Genomic DNA, 19,728 nt, shown 5'->3' with positions numbered 1-19,728 from the left:
CTGGGGACCGCGCTGATTCTATAGGCAAATTATAGGTTAAAATTAATTTATCTGCTTCATAGGAGAGAGGGGTTTGTTTAGAACCAGCAACTTGGATATCAGGTTGGATGTGTTTGTTGCAGAGAACCAATGTTCCCCTGTAATGTGCTGTAAAGCGGTGCCAATGCCAGGTCTCGGGTGGGCTGTGGGGTGCTGTGCAGGCCCCCAGGGGTGCGTTGGTGTTTCTGCTGGCGACCAGTGCAGGTTATGTTGGGTTGCTGCAGATGGTGGAAAGCACAAATGGAAGAAAGGTGTGAGGAGGTGAGGGACAAGAACATGTGAAACACTGCTGGGGGTGGCTTGTCTTCTGAATGGGAGGAAGCACTCCTCTAGCAAATTCTAGCCATTCTAGCGAATCCAAGGATTGCTAGAGGTGCTTTTATCCCGCAAAAATATCCATCAGGAGTAAAGTGCAGTGCTGCGTAATGTGGCTGTGAGCTGCTTTCTCTCATGGATGGAGACAGTGCAACACGAGGCAGAGGGGAAATACTTGCTGACCCCTGTGTCTGGCAGGACAGGGGGTGTTTTGCAGGATATTTTCATGTCCTACAAGAGAAGTACCACTCCACATTTCTGTGAAATCTCATCTCATTCCCAAAACTGCTTAGTTAACCCGCCCATTAGCCTAGTGACATGCAAAAGCACAGTCCTCACTGAAATCTGGGAAAATACAAGCATAGAGAGGCAAAGCAGCATGTCTACAAGCACACAAGAAGTTTTTGCATATTGCTGGCTCCATCAAACCTTTTCCTCTATCAGAGCAGGCTGGTGATGAACTGGATCACCAAAAGATGGTTTTTTGCTGAAATATCTATCAGTTGAGTTTGTAACTGAGTCCATTTTCCTTCTTACTTCTACTTTTAATGTAATGGTGCCAGCAGACTTCAAGCAGTTTGGATGACAATTTTTTTCAATTCTCTTGCAAAATGCTTCAATCTGTGAAGTTATTTTAATAAGCTTCCTGCCTTTATTGTATGGTCTGTGTCCTGTATAAGTTGATGTGTGATCTCTGTCCTCCAGATTCAGTGAAGAGGGGATGGAGGTGATGGAGCGGTTGATCTACCTCTTTCGCAAATTTAACCAGTTGAAGGTCAGCAATGAGGAGTATGCCTGTATGAAAGCCATTAACTTCCTAAATCAAGGTGAGTCAATAAAGCAAAGGTATTGACCCCACTGGAGAAATTCTCTGAAACAGTCTGAGCACCCTTTGCTTCCCTGATGAGAAAAGGGAGGAAGGGTCCAAGGCCCACAAAGAGGCTCGAGCTCTGAGCCCTCTTTGTATGTGTTTGCCATCATGCAGACCATGTGCCATGCTGAGTGGGATATTTGGGTGCCCACATGAAGAAATCTTGGAAGTGAATGAGTTCATTTGCTTAGACAATGTTTATTGCCTTTAAATATAGGCAGTAAGGACAGTAGGTGTTTCATTTCACATATGTACCGAGGGTACCAACACCAGAATAAGAACAGACAGAGAGGCTGGTGAAGCCTTTCTGGGTAAGGTTTGTGTGAGTGATGACTTAAGCAGCTGCTAACAAACTTTTCAACGGACAAAGATGTTTCATCTAAAAGTATTACTACTGTAGGTAACTGTTTAGGCAATAAACTAGACAATACTTTAAAACCAGTTAATTTCCATGGCTTTTTTTTTCCTGAAGTAAACATTGACTATTTGCATGACATCCTTCCAGAGATTCCCGACTAGAAAATGTGTTTGTTCATTTCTCTGCTTTAAAGAGTGAATTTGTAAAACCAGTCCTCTCTTTTCTTAGAGCTTTTCTGACTTGAAAATATTTACCTTCAGGATATATACTTAGGTCATATAGCTAGCTGGCTTCCTGCTTTTTAGATTCTATACCTAATGTCTACTCTTCAAAGTGAAAAGTAATCATGAGTGAAGGATTTACGTGCAGGCAATGAACTCTGCCCAAGAAGGGACTATCCTGCTGTTGATTAACCAGTGTATGAAGGCTGGCAGTCCAGGCTGCCGCGAGACCTGGGACACGTCAGAATCCATGCAGAGTAATTCTTCAACGTGTGAGGAGATCCTGGTTATTTCCTAACAACTGTAGTGGGCTGAAATAGCTTGGTATAGATCGGGTTGGTTCCTCAGTAGTGCTTAGCCCTGTCTCCACTCATACACTGTCCCAACCCACTGCTTGTGGGTCCTCTTTCCCAGTGGCTTGTTGTGGCCCTGCATCTGTTGGGCCTTGCAGGACATTTCTTCATGTTGTAAATGAAGAAAACTAGAGAGGCAGATGCTTAATGGAAGGTGTTCAGCTGTAATTTTGGAAAGAAATGTCCCCAAAGTCTTTTGTACCATGAAAGATAGTTGCAGTTTGTAAAAATGTGCCACAGGCTCTCTCCTCCCCCACTCATTTCCAGCAGGAGATAGTGCTGACACTTCAATCCGTGCCGGGATGAGGTTCCGGTTTGCTTCCCTGGGCAGTTTCCTGACACTGGATAATACACTTCTCGAGCTGTCTCCATTGTTTTCCAAAATGTATTTTCATTAACTTCCTGTCTTCTTTTATTTTTAGTTGAAGTTTGCAATTTTTTATGTGAAATACCTGAGAATTATTTTTAAAAGTCGGCTTTTGAGCAGTAGATAAATGCCTCTTCCGTCAGATGGTCTTACAGCACGGAGCCTGCACCAAGGGTCCGCAGCTTCCTTGCTCCACCGTGCTGGATCCTTCCCGTGACCCCCAGCAGCGTGCTGATGCTGTTGATCATGCTGAACGGTGGCAGTGGGACTTCCTGCCAGGGTGATAGCTTGGAAACGTCCATTTTTCCTTTGTGTATGTTGCCTGACATTGGCAAAGCTAAATTTAAAAATAAGAAGTTGACAAGTTTATAAAGCTCATGTGACATAATTCATAAGCAGATGGGGAGAAATATGATGATACCTTGAATTATAGAGTTGAGTGCTTTCCTCAGCCAAGATGATATAGCTAAAATCAACATGTTACTGTCTGAGGAAGTATTACGCTGAATCTGCTGTGAGGACTAAACCTTGACACACAGCTGCTTTACACCAGGCAGGCAGGGATTTAAGGTTGCTGGAGCTGTTATCTCCAAGAGTGTTCGTTGAGCTCTTCAGATGAGCAGCTTAGGACATTAGCTGTTCTCATCCTGGCCTTTTGTGGAAGGAAATCCTGTACCCAACATGCATGTAAAGACGCATCCGTGATGCAGACATATTCTGTGATGAGGGGAGATGGGAATTTTGGTATTTGTCTAACTGGGCACTGGAAGCCAGTCTCCAAAGCAGGGACCCAGCTTAGGGTTACAGAAATCAGTCTGTCTTTCCTGAAGAAATGGCAATAAGTGTGAGGCTGCTGCTCTTCTAGGATGTTTTTGTCATGTTTTCATTACTCTAATCATATTCACTTTCAGACATCAGGGGTCTGACTAATGCATCCCAACTGGAGCAGCTGAATAAGCGGTATTGGTATGTTTGCCAGGACTTCACAGAGTACAAATATCCACAACAGCCAAACCGTTTTCCGGATTTAATGATGTGTTTGCCAGAGATACGATACATTGCAGGTAACTTTTTGAGCTCCTCTCCCACTGGGATCAAGTGCAAGTTACGAAATTTGCTTTTAAGAGAAAATTAGTTTGTAACAGTGAAATTCTTGCTGACTTTGGTGGAGGATGTTTGTGCAGCCCTTTCTCTATGGAAGCTTCTCTCCCACCCAAAGCTGACCTCCCATCACTCCTAGCTCACCCAGCCAGACTGGCGCTTTGCAGGTTGTCCTTGGGATGCTGGTGGACGCGGTGTTACGTCCCGCTCCAAGAAGACATGCCTTGCCCTGACCTTTTAAGTACTTTGGTTGGGATCTCCTTTTATTTTCTTCCTTTTGGTCCCAACTTGGAGGTGTTTTGTCTCAAAAGTGTGTAATTCTGGATTGAGTAGTTATAAGGAACAGAGAGATCCCTGAAATGCTGCTTAATTAAGGAGCAGGCGATAAGCAGAGCAGTGGGCAGACCTGCAGCCTAGCCCCCTGGTTTCAGCTCGTCTGGAACTCTGAAATCTGCAGGTGAAATTTCAAATGCACTTGTGTCACTAATTAGATCTACGGTGTCTGATGTTACTAAAACATTGTTTGTTCCTGACTGTTATGGCAAAAGGAGACACTTGCCTTCCAGTGTTAGGGCTCCATATGCTTCATTCTACTCCATTGTAATGAGCTAGATAATAATCACAGAGTAGCTCTCGTAATTTACTCACTGAGATTGACAAGGGAGTTTGAGGAGAGACGGGATTTAGTCTTTCCCAGTATATATCTATAAATAAGTCTCTGTTGTGGAGAAATCATTTTGATCTGACTTTGCCCATTTATTTTGCTTTCTATTCAAGTAAATAATAAATCCTGTTGTGTCCAAATGAATATCAAATGTCTAATGTAGCAGTGGGATGATTAACTGTTTCTCTGAGAGGTTCAAGGTAAAACCATCGCCAGCGTTGCTGGCTTAGGTGTCTCTGAAATCTGATTCAGGAGTGGCTGCTAATTCCGGTTTTTTTCTTACCAGGAAAAATGGTGAGCGTCCCCCTGGAGCAGCTGCCTCTCCTTTTTAAGGCCGTTCTACATTCCTGCAAGACAAGTGTGAGCAAAGAGTGAGCCCAGCTCGCCCTGGCCAGTGCCTTATGCTGTGCCTCAGGCAGGGAGCTGGCTCACCCCGGGAGAGGGGCAAACGCGATCCGGGCAGGAGACAGGGCAGTGGGTGTCCCTGCCATTGTAGCAAGAATCTTTTTTGTTTGTTTTTGGTTTTTTACTCTTTTTCCTATATATTTATTTCACGACAGAGTTGAATGTATGATCTTCAACACGATGCACATGGTTCTGTATGAATGCAGCAGATGCATTCTCCAGCAGTTTACAGAATGTGAAGATGTTTAATGTTACAGTGTTTGTTAGGGTTAGTTCTTTTGTATTTGGGGGCTGGGGACCGAGATGACTAAGACTACCTCAAGGAGAAGATGCTGTTCGCGCACTGCTCTTTCCATGATTTGTATCCAAAAGCGTTTGTCGTAGAGAGCAAACGGCCTCACCTCATTGACAGAGCTGTTAGTATCCCAAATGGATGATTTTGGAGAAGCGGGTGTTAGAGAAGTGCCAAGCTTTTTTTCTTTAATTATAATAATAACAATTTTAAAAAGGCAGGGAGTGGAGAAGAAGGAAAAGTCTGTCTAGCCAGCTGGTTTCTTTTTCCCTGACAGTTTTCAGACGCAGGTGGTAGCTCCTGTGGTTTCCCTGCATCCTGCCCCAGCAGCATCATAGTGCTCCCAAGCTGTGGGGGCCCTGCGGCCCCTGTCCCCTCCTGGAGGCTGCAGGAGCGGGCTCTGCCCCCAGCCCCAGCTTGACCAACTGTCCCCTTGCTATTACTGCAGCACCTTTCCATTTGATTGAAATTGCATTGCTGCAGTTTGTGGCAGGCTCATGGCGTTACACAAAGCTACTCTTGTTGCTAGAGAACTGCAAGTAATTTCTCATCGCCTCCTAAACATCCATTTTAGGTTCACAAAAGCAGGAAAGACCTACTTAGAGAAGAGGCAGGACTGCCCCTTTCACTGTGTTCCTCCAAGGTGGTATCTGACCGCTGAGGAGGCTTCTGCATCGCAGCGATCCCAAGCAGCCCATTTCTGGGAACAGTTAGCATACCCTGTGGTTAAATGTGACGTGTGTAACGGAGTAAGGGACTCCAGTGTCCTCTGGTGTGGCTTTCTTTGCTGTACTCGGGGAATGCGTGATCCATAGTCATATCCTGTCAGGACTGTTCTGCTGCTTGGGGAAGCCCTCCTTACCAGGAAAAATAGTATTAATGCAGTACTTGGTACTGGTCTGTCCTAGGTGTTGCAAGGCTTGAATTTTCCATCCAGCAGCCTCCACACCACTCCACTGCAGGGAGAACTGGTTTAGCGGCAACTGGTTAGCTCTTTGAGCAATTGCTAAGTGCTGGTGTTTATCTAAACTTGGGCATTCTCACGAGTAACCTCACAGGTTCCTGCTCACAGTAGTGGTGGGGAGGTTGCATGAGATGCTCTTGCTCTCGTCTCCTTCGTTAAGAGTTAGTGTCGGATGACTCAGTCGCTGTCCTAGGCAGCTGTGTCACCCTGGCTGGATTTCCTTCCCCGTGTCCTTAGGTGTGAATCTGATGGTTAGGTAGCAAGAGGGTTCATCAACAAATGTTTGAATGCTGTTTGGAAAATGTTTTAGGAAGCAACTTCTATTCCTTCAGGGCAGGAGGGACCAGTTGCTACCTTTTTGTCTGGCTGTGATGACAGCTCTGTGGCACAAAGCGAGTACTGCTCAGAGGTGCTGAAGCTGCTGAGATGAATGTGGTGGTGGACAGGAGAAAAATCTCATTCACCAAAGTTGTCTTTCCTTCCCCTTCACCCCGCGGGTGCTCCCTCCGTCGCAGCGCAAGAGCTGCTCAGACCCACTGGCTTGGCACATCTCTCGGTTAGTCAGCGGCTGCGCCGGGTGCTGGTGACCGTGGCCGGACCTCTCCCTGGAGACCCGCTGCTGGCTGACCGTGCCCCCACGGTGGCATCGCCGCCTTTGCAATCCCACTTGGGCATCTTCCAGCTTGACGGTTTCCCTTTTCTAAAAGTCCGCTAGCTGCTCATTTTTCATTATTTAAATAGGATGTTACGGGTAACAGCTGCTGGGCCCAGCAGCAGTTCAGCTTGATAGAGCTTCACAATCCAAAGGCAGTTCCGTAAATCTCATTTACTTTCCGACTGTAAAATGAGACAAGCGCGTATTTCTCAGGAAAGCCTTCTGCATACAGCCTATACCTCAAGTGTAAATGGGAAGATTTTAGTATATCTGCTTGTAAGTTAGAAAGTATTTCTCAGCTTTTAAGTTTGATTTCCAAATAGCTTGATATGATCTTTTTATTACGGGTTATCTTCTGGCTTGCTGTTTTATACACTAAAGAAACTGTTAAAATTGCATAGGAGTAATTTTATTCTACGGTTACTGAATTATTATAATCTGTTGATGAATAAGAGTTTGTTTTAATTAGTGTACGTAAAAGTGGTCATCTTATTGCCAAATACACAACAAAAATAATTTGTTAGGTATTCTGTGTTTATCCAAAATAAGACTCCCAAAACTATTGCTGTACTGACAACAACGAAACACCTAAATTCATTTATGATGATGAATGGACGAGAATGTTCTGCTTTCTGTTGTATAAAGCAAACTTTACAAAGGTTGATTGGCAGCAGTATCCATTACCAAATAACCCATTTGTTGTAGGGAGTAGAAAAGCCTTACTAAACTGACAAGTAAGGAAGAATATTCCGAACCAGAATCTAGCTCACTGGACAGTCATTCTTAATATCTTCTGCACCAAGTCCTCTAATGACTTGTATTTTTTAAACAGGGTAAAGTGAATGTGTTGCATTGCAAACTCAGGTATTATGAGGAGGTAGAGATGTAGCTAGAGACGTAGAGACGTTAGGTCAGTCACTAGATGTATTTGTGAATTTGGTTTGAAGGACACCCTGGAAAGGCTGGAATTTTTGTTCCATTCTTCACGTAACATTCGGTTTACAGGGACTCATATTTTATTTGTGCTTAATGCTAGTAGGGGGAAGTTCATTATCTTTGATATCTATCTGCTCTTGCTTATCTGACCTTCTGTCATAGAGGAATCAATCAACAATAATAGTCTTTGGTAGAATTTTCTGCCATGACAAGTCAATTTTTATCCCCGATTTGAAAGATAAATTGGCTGACTGACCCCCTTCCTCTCCTTCATAGCATTTGTGCAGATGGAAAGCTGAAGAGTTAGTTTTAATCCGAACAGAGATTTGGGACATAAATTTGAAGTGTTCAGGCTCACGTACTCAGAGGGGGACTCTGCTGAGGTGTCCTAGTTGCCATTTTACAGCTCGAAGCTGGTCACCCAGCACAGAGAACAGGGCAGAAATTGCTGCTGCCGGGGCTGAGTCCCAGAGTGGCAAGACCCCAGGACCTGAACAAAGGCTTTTTGAAAGCGACTGGGTTTTCTTCCACTGCCTGCCTTTGGCTCGGGCTTCTGTCCTGTGAGCTGAGCCTTGACCCCACTGTGTGTGGCAGTAGCAAGTCCTTGTCCTCGGCATGCCCAGCCCCTCGAGAGGGCTGGGGGTGGAGGGACGACCGGGGGGCTCAGAGATGCCGGGTACCACAGAACTGATGGGCCCTAGGCATGGCACAATCGATGCAGCAGGAGCTCTCTCTCCGGCTGTTTTGCATACGCATTAGCTACTTTCTAATTGTTAGCGGTGCCGGTAGCGTTTGTCGTTCCCATTCTCATCTCAGGCCTGCTAGTCCACAGTGCTGTGCAGAGGCACTGAGTGCTTTGGGTCATTGAGGTGCAGCTCTGGATTTTCCTGTAATTCTTAAATCCTGAGCTTTTGCTGTCTCCCGTCACACGAAGACCAAAGGGGGAACGTGGCGTTTTCAGGGTGATCAGTGCAAAGCGGTCAGTCAGATTGCCAGCTGCAGGGCAACCTGTGCTGGCGAGCTGCTGCCCCAGTGACACCTGTGTTCCTCGTGCTGCGGTGTTGCTTTGAGTGAGCCAGAGCAGGCAGTGCCAGCACAGCGAGCAGGGCTCCTGGGCGCTCTGGCAGGGCTGCTCTCACTCGCCGTAGGTGGTCTGGGTGGCCGTGCCCCCACCCTGCAGTTGCCATGCAGAGCCTCGAGCTCCCATCGAGTGCCACTGGCTGCCCATCTCACTCCGCCACGCACGGCAGGATCGGCCCCTGCTCTTCAGGCTTCCGCACAGAACCGCAGCCACCTCAGGTTAAGGAGTTTGTCTTGTCCTTCAAACCAACCTTTTTTTAAAAAAAACTTGAATTTCTTTTCTCTTTACTATGTTTTTTGAAATGGGGAAAAAAAAAAAAAAAGATTCTCCTGTGAATGTGCTATTTACCGTTCATTCCTTCTGCTTTCTTGGTTTTGATTTGAAGCTATGAAGCTTGGTGTCTGTGAAAATGTTGTTATTTCTCAGGATAATAAGCGGCAATCATCCCTGCCACATAAAAGGCAGGAGAAAGGGGGAAACTTGGGGAACTAGTTTAAGTATGAAGCTAATTTTTAAGTTGTAGATGATGTGTAAATCGAGGGTAATACATAGGATGTCAGTATCAAGCTGTGGTGTTTCTCTGGGTTCACGGTGTGTTGTTTGCAATGCACAGAAGCTCAGGGATAAGTATTTAAAATGTGACCCAGAGAAACCCTAGTTTTGATGTTGCAACAGTTGCTTTCTTTCACGACTTGTGTGGAGGGCCCATGGAACGCTGAATAAAGCCCCATATGGAGATCTGGGGGGGGAAACTTTTGTTTTGGCTTGTGGGAAGTTTGCCTACTGAAGGCTTAGATGTTGTGTAATGGGAAAAGCATCCCAAAGGTGCATGCTGCCATTTGGGCTCTGGGTGAGCAGACAGGAGGGTCTGGGCAGGGCTGCAGTGGGGGACCTGGCTCTCAGGCTGCAGCCCCCCACCACGCGGTGCCCAGCCTCCCCCCCCCCCGATGCTGTTGGGTGGGGAAATGGTGAAGTGTAAATGCCATCAGTTTTGGTAACCTCACGCTTTTGTTGAAGGCGCATCAGCTCCTAGGGCTGGGAGAAGTTTGTATTTCCACATTACCTCATCCTTCAGCCTTTGGTGTTAAATGTGTTTGAGTGCTTGTGGAAAAGGGGAAAATGGGAATTTCTCTGTATCTCCCTGGCAGCCACTCCCAGTGTTCTGTGCTCTGTTGGTTATGAATTAGAGCATCTTAATTTCTGGTCAGTACATATTTCTCATCGTGGGTTGGTAAGGTAGTAGACTCACTCCGACTGCTTGAGAAAGGTACTGATGTGTGAAACCAGCGCAGTTACAGCTGCCAGGAGTATCCAAAAGGCCCCGTCTGGCCCGATGCAGCCACCAGCAGTGCCAGCACTGGGCAAGAGTCAGCAGATTTTGCAGGGCTGAAACCTGCCTTCCCAGCACTCTCACTGGGCAGGATCTACAAATCTGGGTGTAAACCAGCCCTGCAAAATGCTGGTGAGGCCAATCCGGGAGACATCTTCCCCTTGAAAAAAAAAAAAAAAAAGAAAAAAATTTAAAAAGAGCTCCTGTGCAGCTGATCTCTAACAAGTCTATGAAAGAAGCAACATGGTTCAGTGGAAGAAATGCCCCCAAGGGCAAAAAGAAACAGAAATTGAAACCAGATGACGATCAACCTTAACAAAGCCTTTTGTGATTCATTGTTTTCTTTCAATTTATAAAATGTCTTGTAATAGTTGATAACATTATTGACTCAATTTCCATAACTAAACTACCTCGTGTGACATCCTGTTTATCATCTCAAAAGGGATTGTGTGAAAAACAAAATACTGCCAGTGTTTGTTGCCAGTGAAGAAGAGGGGCTGTGATGGCTGGAGTTTTGTTTCCCTTCCCATGGGTTGTGGCTTGTTGCTGCCGCAGTGTTTCAACCTGCGGGTGACAGTTTTGACTTTGCATCCCACCTGGCCGCCCGGGAAGGCGTTAGGCTGTGCACACCATGCTCTTGCCCAGCACCGATGTGCCGTGGCAGTGACCACTAATGCACCGAGCCGCTGTCGGCAGTGTGGGCGATGTCCTGCGGCTGCAGCCGCCTGTCCCCGCACGGTGAGGCAGAGGCTGTGGTGCTGCAGGGGAAGGCTGAGCTCTGGCGTCTCTCCTGCTGGAGCGCAGCCCCCGCCTGCAGCCACAGGGCAGGATGTGGCTCTGGCCAGTTTGGTTTTTGTTGGTGCCCATCAAGCCACGGGCCCGGTTCCGGCTCTGTCCTGGTGCAGATGTGGTGCAGAGGCTGTATTTGTAGCCCAGGACCTTGCAGAGCCCTCACACATATGTCCTGGGTGTAAGTGTGCTGGGCAGCTCAAGGAGGGAGCAGGTCCAGTTTGCTGCTGTGTCTTGTGTTGGCCCATCGCTGTTTTGCGGGATGTTTCCAAGATGGGTTGGACCCCATCTTCGGGTCCTTCCACTGATGTTCTGGTGATGGTTTCTCCCAGCAAAACACTTCATTTTTCCCACAATCCCTTGTGTAAATCAGGGAAGCAGGATGTTGCCTCGGCATGACACATGGTGAACGTTGGCACGCTCAGAGCTGGGGCTGGGGCAGGACAGTGTATCTGGCCACTGCTGCCCTCGCCCCGCAGCGCCCAAGGAGGAGTGGGCACCGTGCTGCGCCTCTCGGGAGCTGCCTTTCCGTCACTACGCTACGACCAAATGAATGTTTCTACTGGCATGTCTCGGGCGCACCGTGGCACAGCCAGTCCCCCTTGCGTGGCGGGACCGGCACGGGTCCGTGGCAGCCCAACCTGCCCCTGCTCCGCTGCTCTGCTCTGTGACTTGACTACCTGTGGAAATGTGACCAATAAGTGTTGAACGCATGTGTAGCGAGTGTTAGCTGTATGAACTAATAAATGTGAATTGTTCTGCACCGGCAGTGTCTGCTGTTCGCTTGCACCTTCCCCTTCAGCAGCGGCTCGCCCTCGGCAGGGGGAGGTGTCATCAGGGTGATGGAGCCTGGTGCTGGCCCGGGTGGCTGCTGCGGCACTGCCCTGCCTGCCGCCATCCTGCGGTGGAGCAGCCGGGGCTGGATCACTTGTGGGTCTGGGGAAGGCCTTGGTGCTGGCGGCGCCACTGGGGACCTGGGCAGGTGCGCAAGCCCTGCCCTGGGCAGCCGGCAGCGTGGCCTGGCAGCGGCCTCTGCGAGGGTGGGGTTGGCTGGGGGGAGCCTGCTGGTGGCAGCTGAGGGGGCTCCTGCGCCTCAGCGAGGAGCGAAGGCTCGCATGGTCTGGGCAGTGGGTGCATGGTGGTCCTTTCCCCTGCCCAGGTCCCAGAGGAGAAGGCATGAGGATGGGTTTTCTCCTCTTGGCCATTGCAGCACTGCAGTCCAATGCAACCCGAGGTGCCCGCCATGGCACGCAGAGTGTGGCCATACCACCACTGTCACCCGGGCTGGTCCTGCCTGTGGGATGGCCGCAACGCAATCGCTCGGGTGGGTTGCTGTTGCTGTGGGGTGCAGCAGGAGGAGGGTTTGCACCAGCAGTGGGAGGAGACCCATGGGGCAACGGCTGCTGCAGGCAGGAGGAATAATCCAAACAAGCAAACACACCGGAAATCCTTGACCAGCATGCTCCAAAAGAGAAACTGCAGAAAATCATTTAAGAATCTCTCGTGTCACTGAGGTGGGTACATGTTAAAAGACTTAAGAAGCACTTTGTGTGTTTACATTTCTGCCCGTATTAGAGAGCGCCCACTAAGCCCACTCATGGAGCTGCCGCGCTGTCACAAAGGCAGCACCAAGTGAGCAGCTGGCCCCACTCCGCTGCTCCCTCCCGCGGGGCTGCCGGCGCTTTCTGCGCTGCTAAACTCATAAAAATGGAGATGTTTAATATTTAGGAGCTCTGGTGCTTAAGAACATTTAGGATTTTTTTTCTCACTTATTTTAATAATGGCAGATCCTATGGCAAAGAAATAGCAGTTCAGTGTCTGCCTTCTGGCACGTAGGGATGCAGCCTCCCCCATATTTCTCCTGAGCTCAAGGATTTTGTGGCTGATGGAGCTCCTGGGTTTGAACACGGAGCTGCGGGATTGTAATAAGCACTTTTTGTGTGGGGCAGAGCCGGTCCCCAGCCGCAGGGGAGAAGGGTGCAGGCTAAGAGTCTGCTTTCCTTTGCTGGCTGTTTTTGGGGTGTTTTCTTGTATTGTTTGCCCCTTTGCTGTGAGCCCTGGCTGCGGAGGGGGCCACCCCCCAGCTCTGCTGCCCCGTTTGGGAGGTGAGGAGCCATGCTGCCGGGTCTCTGCCCTCAGCCCCCTGGGTGGGCATGTGTCCCCCTTGGGAAAGGCCAGTTCCCTGGGCAGGGGGTGTGGGGGAGAGCTCAGCGCCCCCAGCCATGCTTACAGGAGAGACTTGGTGATTCTGGGTCCTGCATGGAGCAGATGAAGGTCACCTAGGTGGGCAGGGCTGTCCTGCCATAGGCTTTCATGCTTAGGAAGTTCCCCAATGTCCTCAATCCACAACAGAAATCTGCTTGTTCAGACCTGAAAAGGTCTGGGGAGCAAGGGATGGGTGGAAGGGTTGTCCCAAAACTCGGGCCACGCCAAGGACCTGGCGGAGCAGCGATCTGCCCTGACCTGGGCCCATGACATTCATTTGCAGCCAGGTGAACAGTCGTGCCCCCCAGCTGGAGCATCGTGCTTGCAATAATCCCTCACAGCAGCTGCAATGAATGTGTTGGACTGTACATCAGCACAGCTCACCTCTGGGGATGATGCTTGTCCCAGCCCTGCGCCACGGCCTCGTGCTGTCCCGCAGTCCCTGCACGTCCCCTTCCCGAGGGTGTCGTGGGAGCACGCAGTGAGCAGAGGGGAGGCAGAGAAGACATAGTTAGGAGGGGGAGTTGCTCCAGCAGCCTGTTTCTAGGTGTTTCTGCCGAAGATCCTCCTTTTCCACCAGGAAAGCTTTGCTCCTCTTCCCAATACGGCAGGAAGCAGCACATGGAGAAGCCAGATGTGCTCGATGTGGTGGCTCAGGGACTGCAGCGGCACCCAGGCAGCTGGGGCGATGAGGAGGGAGAATGGCCAGCTCCTCATAGCCCAGGGTGCTGCTCCTCACAGGTGCTGGTCCCAGACCTGCTCCATCCCCCCGGCACCTCCACGGACCCCGCAGCCACGCTGTCTCTGCCCCTGCCGGGCTGCTCTCCACAGGGTGGCCATCCCCTCCGAGCTCGCAGGGTCTCCGCTCCCCTCCCCGCTGTAGCACCATGCCTAACCCCTCCCCGCTCCTTCTAGAGGGTTTGCCACATCCTCGCTTCAATGCTGGCATAAGTCATGCTGCCCCACTCCTCGGCCGAGCGCTCTTGCATCTCCTGCCCTCTCTATTGTGCTGGTTTTCTTATTTACAGCAGTTTTCCTGCTCCGCGCAGCAGCTTGAGCAGCTTTGACGCCGCACCGCCCTGGATTTATTCCCCGTAAGGGGGGCCTGAAGGTCAGCAGTGGCGGGGCTCCCGGGGAGGTGGCAGAGGATGCTTTGCACACATGGGGCAGTGGGTTTGTCCTCACCTTCAAACCAAGAGGAGACACGCAGAGGTGGTGGGGCGGCCTCTCCCCTCGCCCCATGCTGGCACAAAGGGTTGCCTGGAAAGCAAGGCTGGAGTGGGAAAAGTACCAGCACATTTTAATTTTCAGCTCAACCTCTACTGACCACTGTATTTTGATTAGAGCTCTGCTTTCTTTTCATCTCGGTGCTCCGGCTGGTGACAACTGCCACAGCCTCGTGCGCGCAGTGCAATAGTTTATCACCGAAGGCCAGCCGCTCTATGAATTCAGAGCCAGTGCTGAACAAATCACGCTGTCACTAACGTCAAACTTGTTAACCTGATCTTTGGTGGATCACTAGTGTCAACATTGCACGGGACATACATTATCGGGCCCAAGGACTTTGGGAGATGCGTTTGTCAGGCTGCTCTGTCACAGTCCCACTCTTGACCTTCGGAAAGTAACTTTCAAGGATAAGTTGCTTTCCTCTTAAAAAGGGTTGCCATTCCCAGGAGTGTCACCCCACAGCCACTGGCTGGGACAGGGCTGGGAGGTGAGGCTGGGTCATGCTGCCGCAGCGGTGGTATCAGCTCAGCAACGGGTGAAGGATCTGCTGGGATGTCCTGTGGGGCATCTCCCAGGGCTGGGAAAGGATGGCCATTGATGTCCATCACTGGCCACATCTGTTCCCTGAACTTCTCCCCATCTTGTCACCAAATGCTCTCACATGTCTCCTCAGCTTTTGCCCAGCCACTGCCCTTCTGGAGTTCAAACTTGACCACCAGTGCGTTGCATGCGGTAGACTGGTGGCTCACCATTTACTGGACCATCACAAGTCTCTCACGTCTCAGTTTGCCAAGTGCTGGTGTAAGAATTGCTCTCGGCATTTCTGACAGGGGTGATCGCCACTGCGTAGGCTGGACAAAGGATGTGCCACCTCGTCCAGGCCAGTAACAGCATGCTCAGGAGGTGTGTGCTCCCGGTAAGCTCTGCCCAAGCTCCTGGGGGCAGTTGGGTTCCAAGGTCCCTTTGCTCAGGTTGGGGGCATCCCCTCCCTGCAGCTCCCCCGGAGCCGGAGGGGAGCGGTGCCGTGGGACAGCCTGGGGACCCTGCACGGGGCTGTGCACCAGCGGGGATGGCGGGGTAGGGCTGCACCAGAGCAGATGCGGCTCGTGGCCAGGGGCACCCCAAGGCAAGTGCTGGGTTTGAGCTCCACGTTGCTGTCCCCACAGGCCGACCCCGCTAATCAGCTGTGAAAGAGAGAGAAAGCTGGAGAGAAATCTTTCCCTCTGCTAACCTCATCACAATAAAGATTCCTATAAAGAGCTCTTATCCTTGAAGAAAATGAGGCACATAAGCAGGAATAGTAAACAAAAGGCTGTCATTTTGACCCAGGAGTGCTTCATGTTGTTGGCAACTGCCAAGAGGAAACATAAAGAGAGGCTGCATCCAAGTCCCAATTATGCAGAACTATGTGACTGATATGTCAATGAGTCCCCCTGGGAGGAGACCACCAGCACTTCCCGGCGCTGCCTGCACACCATCTGCACACACCACCATGCGCCGGGCCCGTCCGCACCCCCGAGCGAAGGCGTGCGTGGCATCGGAAGAATGTGGGGGACAAGGTAATGTCATCAGGAACGCTATCGCCAAAGTCCTCGCCGCGTGTGCATTATCGGCACAGGCCCCGGAGTCAGGGACTGCGGGCAGCCGGCGGTGCAGGCAGCGCGATCTGGCAAACAGTAGTGCTGACCACACCTGCTGCAGGCACGCTCCGGGAACGTGGCGCAGGCAGGAGGGCTGCCCTGCCGCCGATAAGCTGAGTGGATGGAGATAAAATCCAAGAAGAAGATATGCTTTGCTGAGCATCAAGGATAAGTACCAGCAAGGAGCCAAAGCACGTCTGTGGCTCACTACGGGCGATGTGGCTCTGTGGGCTCTGGCTGCACCATGGCTGTGCCGGCCCCGTGGCACAGCCAGGAATGGGCAGGGCAGTTGCTGGACCAAAAGCCGAGGCTTTGGTGACAGATATGCTGGTGCTTGGGCCCGTCAAGAGCACGAAGCAGGGGCTCTGCCTGTCCCTTGGCTGTGACAATGCTGCGGCAGGGCAGCAACTGCAGGGTGCATTCCTAGCCCCGAACAGCAGCCGTCCTCTCCCCAGCGCATCCCTGGGGACCATGCAGCTGGAAGCCCAGGGCCACCCAGTCCCTCCCTCCTGGGTGCTGTGGCCACTGGAATGCCACCCGTTTGCACTTCCTCCAGCCCCCAGGGACCCTGAGGCCACACGCAGCCTGCAGCATGGGCTCCCTGTGTGCTGCCTGCTCCTGCCTGCACAGGCACATGCTGCCAGGGGTATCCAGGGGCTCCTTGGGCACAGCTGGTCCTGTGTCCCAGTGCAAACACAGCATGGGACAGGGAAGGAGAACAGGAGCATGGGCAAGAGGTCAGGGCTGCTGCTGCAAAGGGCCCCGGCATCAGAGCTGGCACCCGGCCGGCGCCTGCACTGCAGGGGGCCTGGGCATCCCTGGTGCTGGAGCCCCACGCGCCCACCCTGCTGGGACCTGGCTCTGCCCGGCCGCTGCGCAGCCGCTCTGGAGCAGCCTTCCCAAACCCACCTCCTGCCACCGGCCAGGACCTGCTGGGCTGCACCGCGGCCCATGCACCGGCCCTGACCCGGGGCCATGTGCCCACGGCAGAAGCTGGGCCCCGGCCTTGGCAAGGGCCTGTGCAAAGGAAAGTGCCCAAGGCCGGTGGGGACATATTTACCCCTGAAAGCACCTTGCTGCAAAAATAGCAAGTGGCCAGTGTGAGGCCGGGGCTTCCCAGGGGAACAATGCCCGGCAGGAGGAAGCGGCCGCGGCCGCCCCGCAGCTCCATCCCTGCCTCGCGCAGTGCTGAGCTGCGAGCCGCTCTGTGCCGGCCCGGCAGGGACCTTGAACCTGCCACAGATTTATTTTCTCTGACATTGGCATCGCGTCGGAACATCTGGCATGCGGCTGATAATTGCTGGGGATCAGGGCGGAAGCCACTCCGGGCCTGGCGCTTCTTCCAGAGCTCTGTTTTCATTAGTTTTTCTCCTCTCTTCAGCTGCAGAGCGAGGAAAAAACAAGCAGGGCTGTGCAGCTCGCCACTCCCGCTCCTCTCCCTACAGCCACAGCACCGAGGGTCTCCCTGCTGCCCCCCACCCGGCGTGGGTACACTGCAGGGCCGTCACCGTCACCATCATGCTGTGTCAGGGCTGTGGCAATGCCGAGGGGGGACAAGTCTTTCCCTGAGCCCTGAGCCCGGGATTGCGGGTCCTGCTGTGCCACCCCAGGTGCCATCGGCTGCCCGGCCGGGGCAGACCTGCGGCACAGCCCTCGTGGCTCTGGCGTGGGGCTCAGAGCCGAGCGGCCAGCCCGTCCCAGGGGCTGTTGTTGCGGCGGAACAAGGCAAGGAGCAGGACCCTGTGTGTGCAAACACGGGGAGACACCGCGGTGATGGACGGCTGGAGCGCAGGGCCGGCGGTGGGGACAGACCCCCACTGTGGCAGCAGGAGGTGTCGTGCGTGGCCTCTCGCCCCGACGCCCGGCCTTGCTGCCCTCGTGTTTTCACAGGGCACTGGAAACCCGAGCCCTGCGGTCACTGTGGTACCCGTGGGTCAGGACTGTGCCTGGCGCTGGAGCGTGGGGAAGCAGACGGCAAACACAGCCCCTCTGCTGAGGGCTTGGCTGCCCCACCGCCTCCTGGCCCGGGGGCACTGGCTTCCTTCGAGCACTGGCTGCAGGCACCGCGAGGTTGCGGGGACCCCAGGCATGGGACCCCACATGTGGAGGAGCCACCTCCCACCCTCCCCTGCAGAAAAGACCCCTCGGGGCCACAGAGGCCCCAGCTGTGGGTCCCAGAGCTGGGTGGGTACAGTGGGCTCCCACTCCTCCCGCAGGCACCCTGCCCTGTGGCCCCCTCCCTCCCACCCCATGGCCGTAAATCAGCGGGGCCATGGGTGCTGGCGCACTCGCCGCCTGCTGGTGCCCCCCGCCTCCCCGCAGGGTCTCTCTCCCATGGCGCGTTATCTGCTGTGGGGGTCCCACTTATCTCCGCTGTCACTTTCTAATGCTAGTTTATGGGCAGCGTTTTGTAGTTTAATTATGATGTTTTTCAGCGCGGTCACGTGGCCACAGAAGCCAATAAGGCCCCGAAGTGGGTCCATCCCAGCTGAGCCTGGCCCCCATGGGGAGGAGATTGGCTGGTGTCCTGCCCAGGGCGGTGTGTGCGCAGCCAGAGCCCCGACACCTTCCCAGCGGACGCAGGTCCCATAAATCCCCCAGCCCGCTGCAGACAGGGCAGCGGTGCCCAGCACCCCACGGAGGCTTCTCGGGTCACAGGTCCTGGCTGGTGGCGTCAGTGAGGCTCTCCTGCCACACCGGCCCGTACTCAGCTGCTTCACGGTGAGTATGTATCCACAGGGAGAACCGCGGCCCCCCACCCCACTCCTCTCCCAGCCACTGCCGCCATTCCCAAGCATGGTGGCGGCTGAGGCCAGCACTGGGGACGCAACAGGGCTTGGCGAGGAAGCGGGAGCCATGTGTGGGCCTCTGCTTCCCGTCCCGTCCCCATGGGTGGGTGTGGGGATGGAGGCTCCGCATGCTGCGGGCAGCGCAGCGAGGCCTCACCGTAGCCTTGGCCCCTCAGCCGCGCTGCTGCCCAGAAATGACAGATCCGGCTGCCGAGGGGCTCTGGGAGCCCCGCCTGTGGTGGCTGGGGGTCCCCGGTCGCCCCAGTGCTGTGTTACCCGTGGGAGCCCAGGCACCCCCCACGCGCTGGAGCAGGCATGGGAGGTGGCTGGAACCCCCCAGCGCCCAGGGCTGGCCAACCCCTTATCCTTTCCCCAACCCACGCTGGCAGGCACCACAGCTCTCGGCTCCGAGTTGCTTTTGTTCCTCATGGTGTTTGCTCGGCTCTTCTCCCAACCCGTGGCCCCTCCTGGGCTCCTCTTCCCGGATGGCAGGTCCTGCTCCACTGCTGCCTGGCAGCTCCCCCAGCAGCTTGCAGTGAGTGCGGGGGCCATGGCCGAGGGGCTCTGCCGGCGGTGGGAGCACTTCTTCCAGCCAAGCAGCGGCCGACCCGCACCGGGGGCTGCTCCAGTGCTATTCTTAGCCTGGGCTTGATTCCTCGTGGCTCTGGAGCGATGCTCCGCCGAGCCCGTTTCCTGTTTGCCGCTCTCCCTGCCAGCGCCGCTTCCTACCCACCGCACCCGCGGGCGGCAGCGGGCCTGTGGGGCGGATTGAGATGTGTGGGGCGAGCCAGGCGGGGTGAGATGTGGGGGGTGAGCTGTGTGCGATGAGCCATGTGGGATGAGCCATGTGGGGCCAGTAGCCCCGCTTCACCAGGCGCTGCCGGCAGCACAGCCCCCACCCCGCAGCAGCCCCAGGTGCCCGCAGCCTCGGGGCCGGTACTGCTGCCCTCCCTGCAGCTCCCTTGGCATTAAGCACCTGGAATCGGAGCTCGCTCCTGGCAGGCAGTGCAGGCAGCAGGCTCCTGCCCATGCTGGGACAGGCTGTGACTCTGCACCAGCCAGGAAGGGTCTCCTGACTGAACAGCTTGGCCCTGCTAGGACAGGTTCAGCACCAGTGACCGGCTCA

At 53.3% G+C, this 19,728-nt stretch overlaps 1 protein-coding gene across 3 annotated transcripts in view; it reads left to right on the top strand.

The window, feature by feature from the left end:
* The window catches only part of NR6A1 (nuclear receptor subfamily 6 group A member 1), a 98,216-nt gene extending 86,712 nt beyond the window's left edge, over nt 1–11,504 (top strand). For all 3 annotated transcript variants that reach the window (XM_040605509.1, XM_040605508.1, XM_040605510.1), the window contains 3 exons: nt 1,060–1,181; nt 3,436–3,588; nt 4,576–11,504. In XM_040605509.1, coding sequence (XP_040461443.1) covers nt 1,060–1,181; nt 3,436–3,588; nt 4,576–4,664 — 364 coding nt within the window. In that variant the 3' untranslated portion in view covers nt 4,665–11,504. The remainder of the gene's footprint in view (nt 1–1,059; nt 1,182–3,435; nt 3,589–4,575) is intronic.
* The last annotated feature ends 8,224 nt before the right edge of the window (nt 11,505–19,728 follow it).

The sequence above is a fragment of the Falco naumanni genome, chromosome 9 (genome assembly GCF_017639655.2).
Source record: "Falco naumanni isolate bFalNau1 chromosome 9, bFalNau1.pat, whole genome shotgun sequence".
NCBI lineage: Eukaryota > Metazoa > Chordata > Aves > Falconiformes > Falconidae > Falco > Falco naumanni.
The sequence above is the reverse complement of the archived record's forward strand: the minus strand, read 5'-3'. Positions and strand labels throughout refer to the sequence as shown.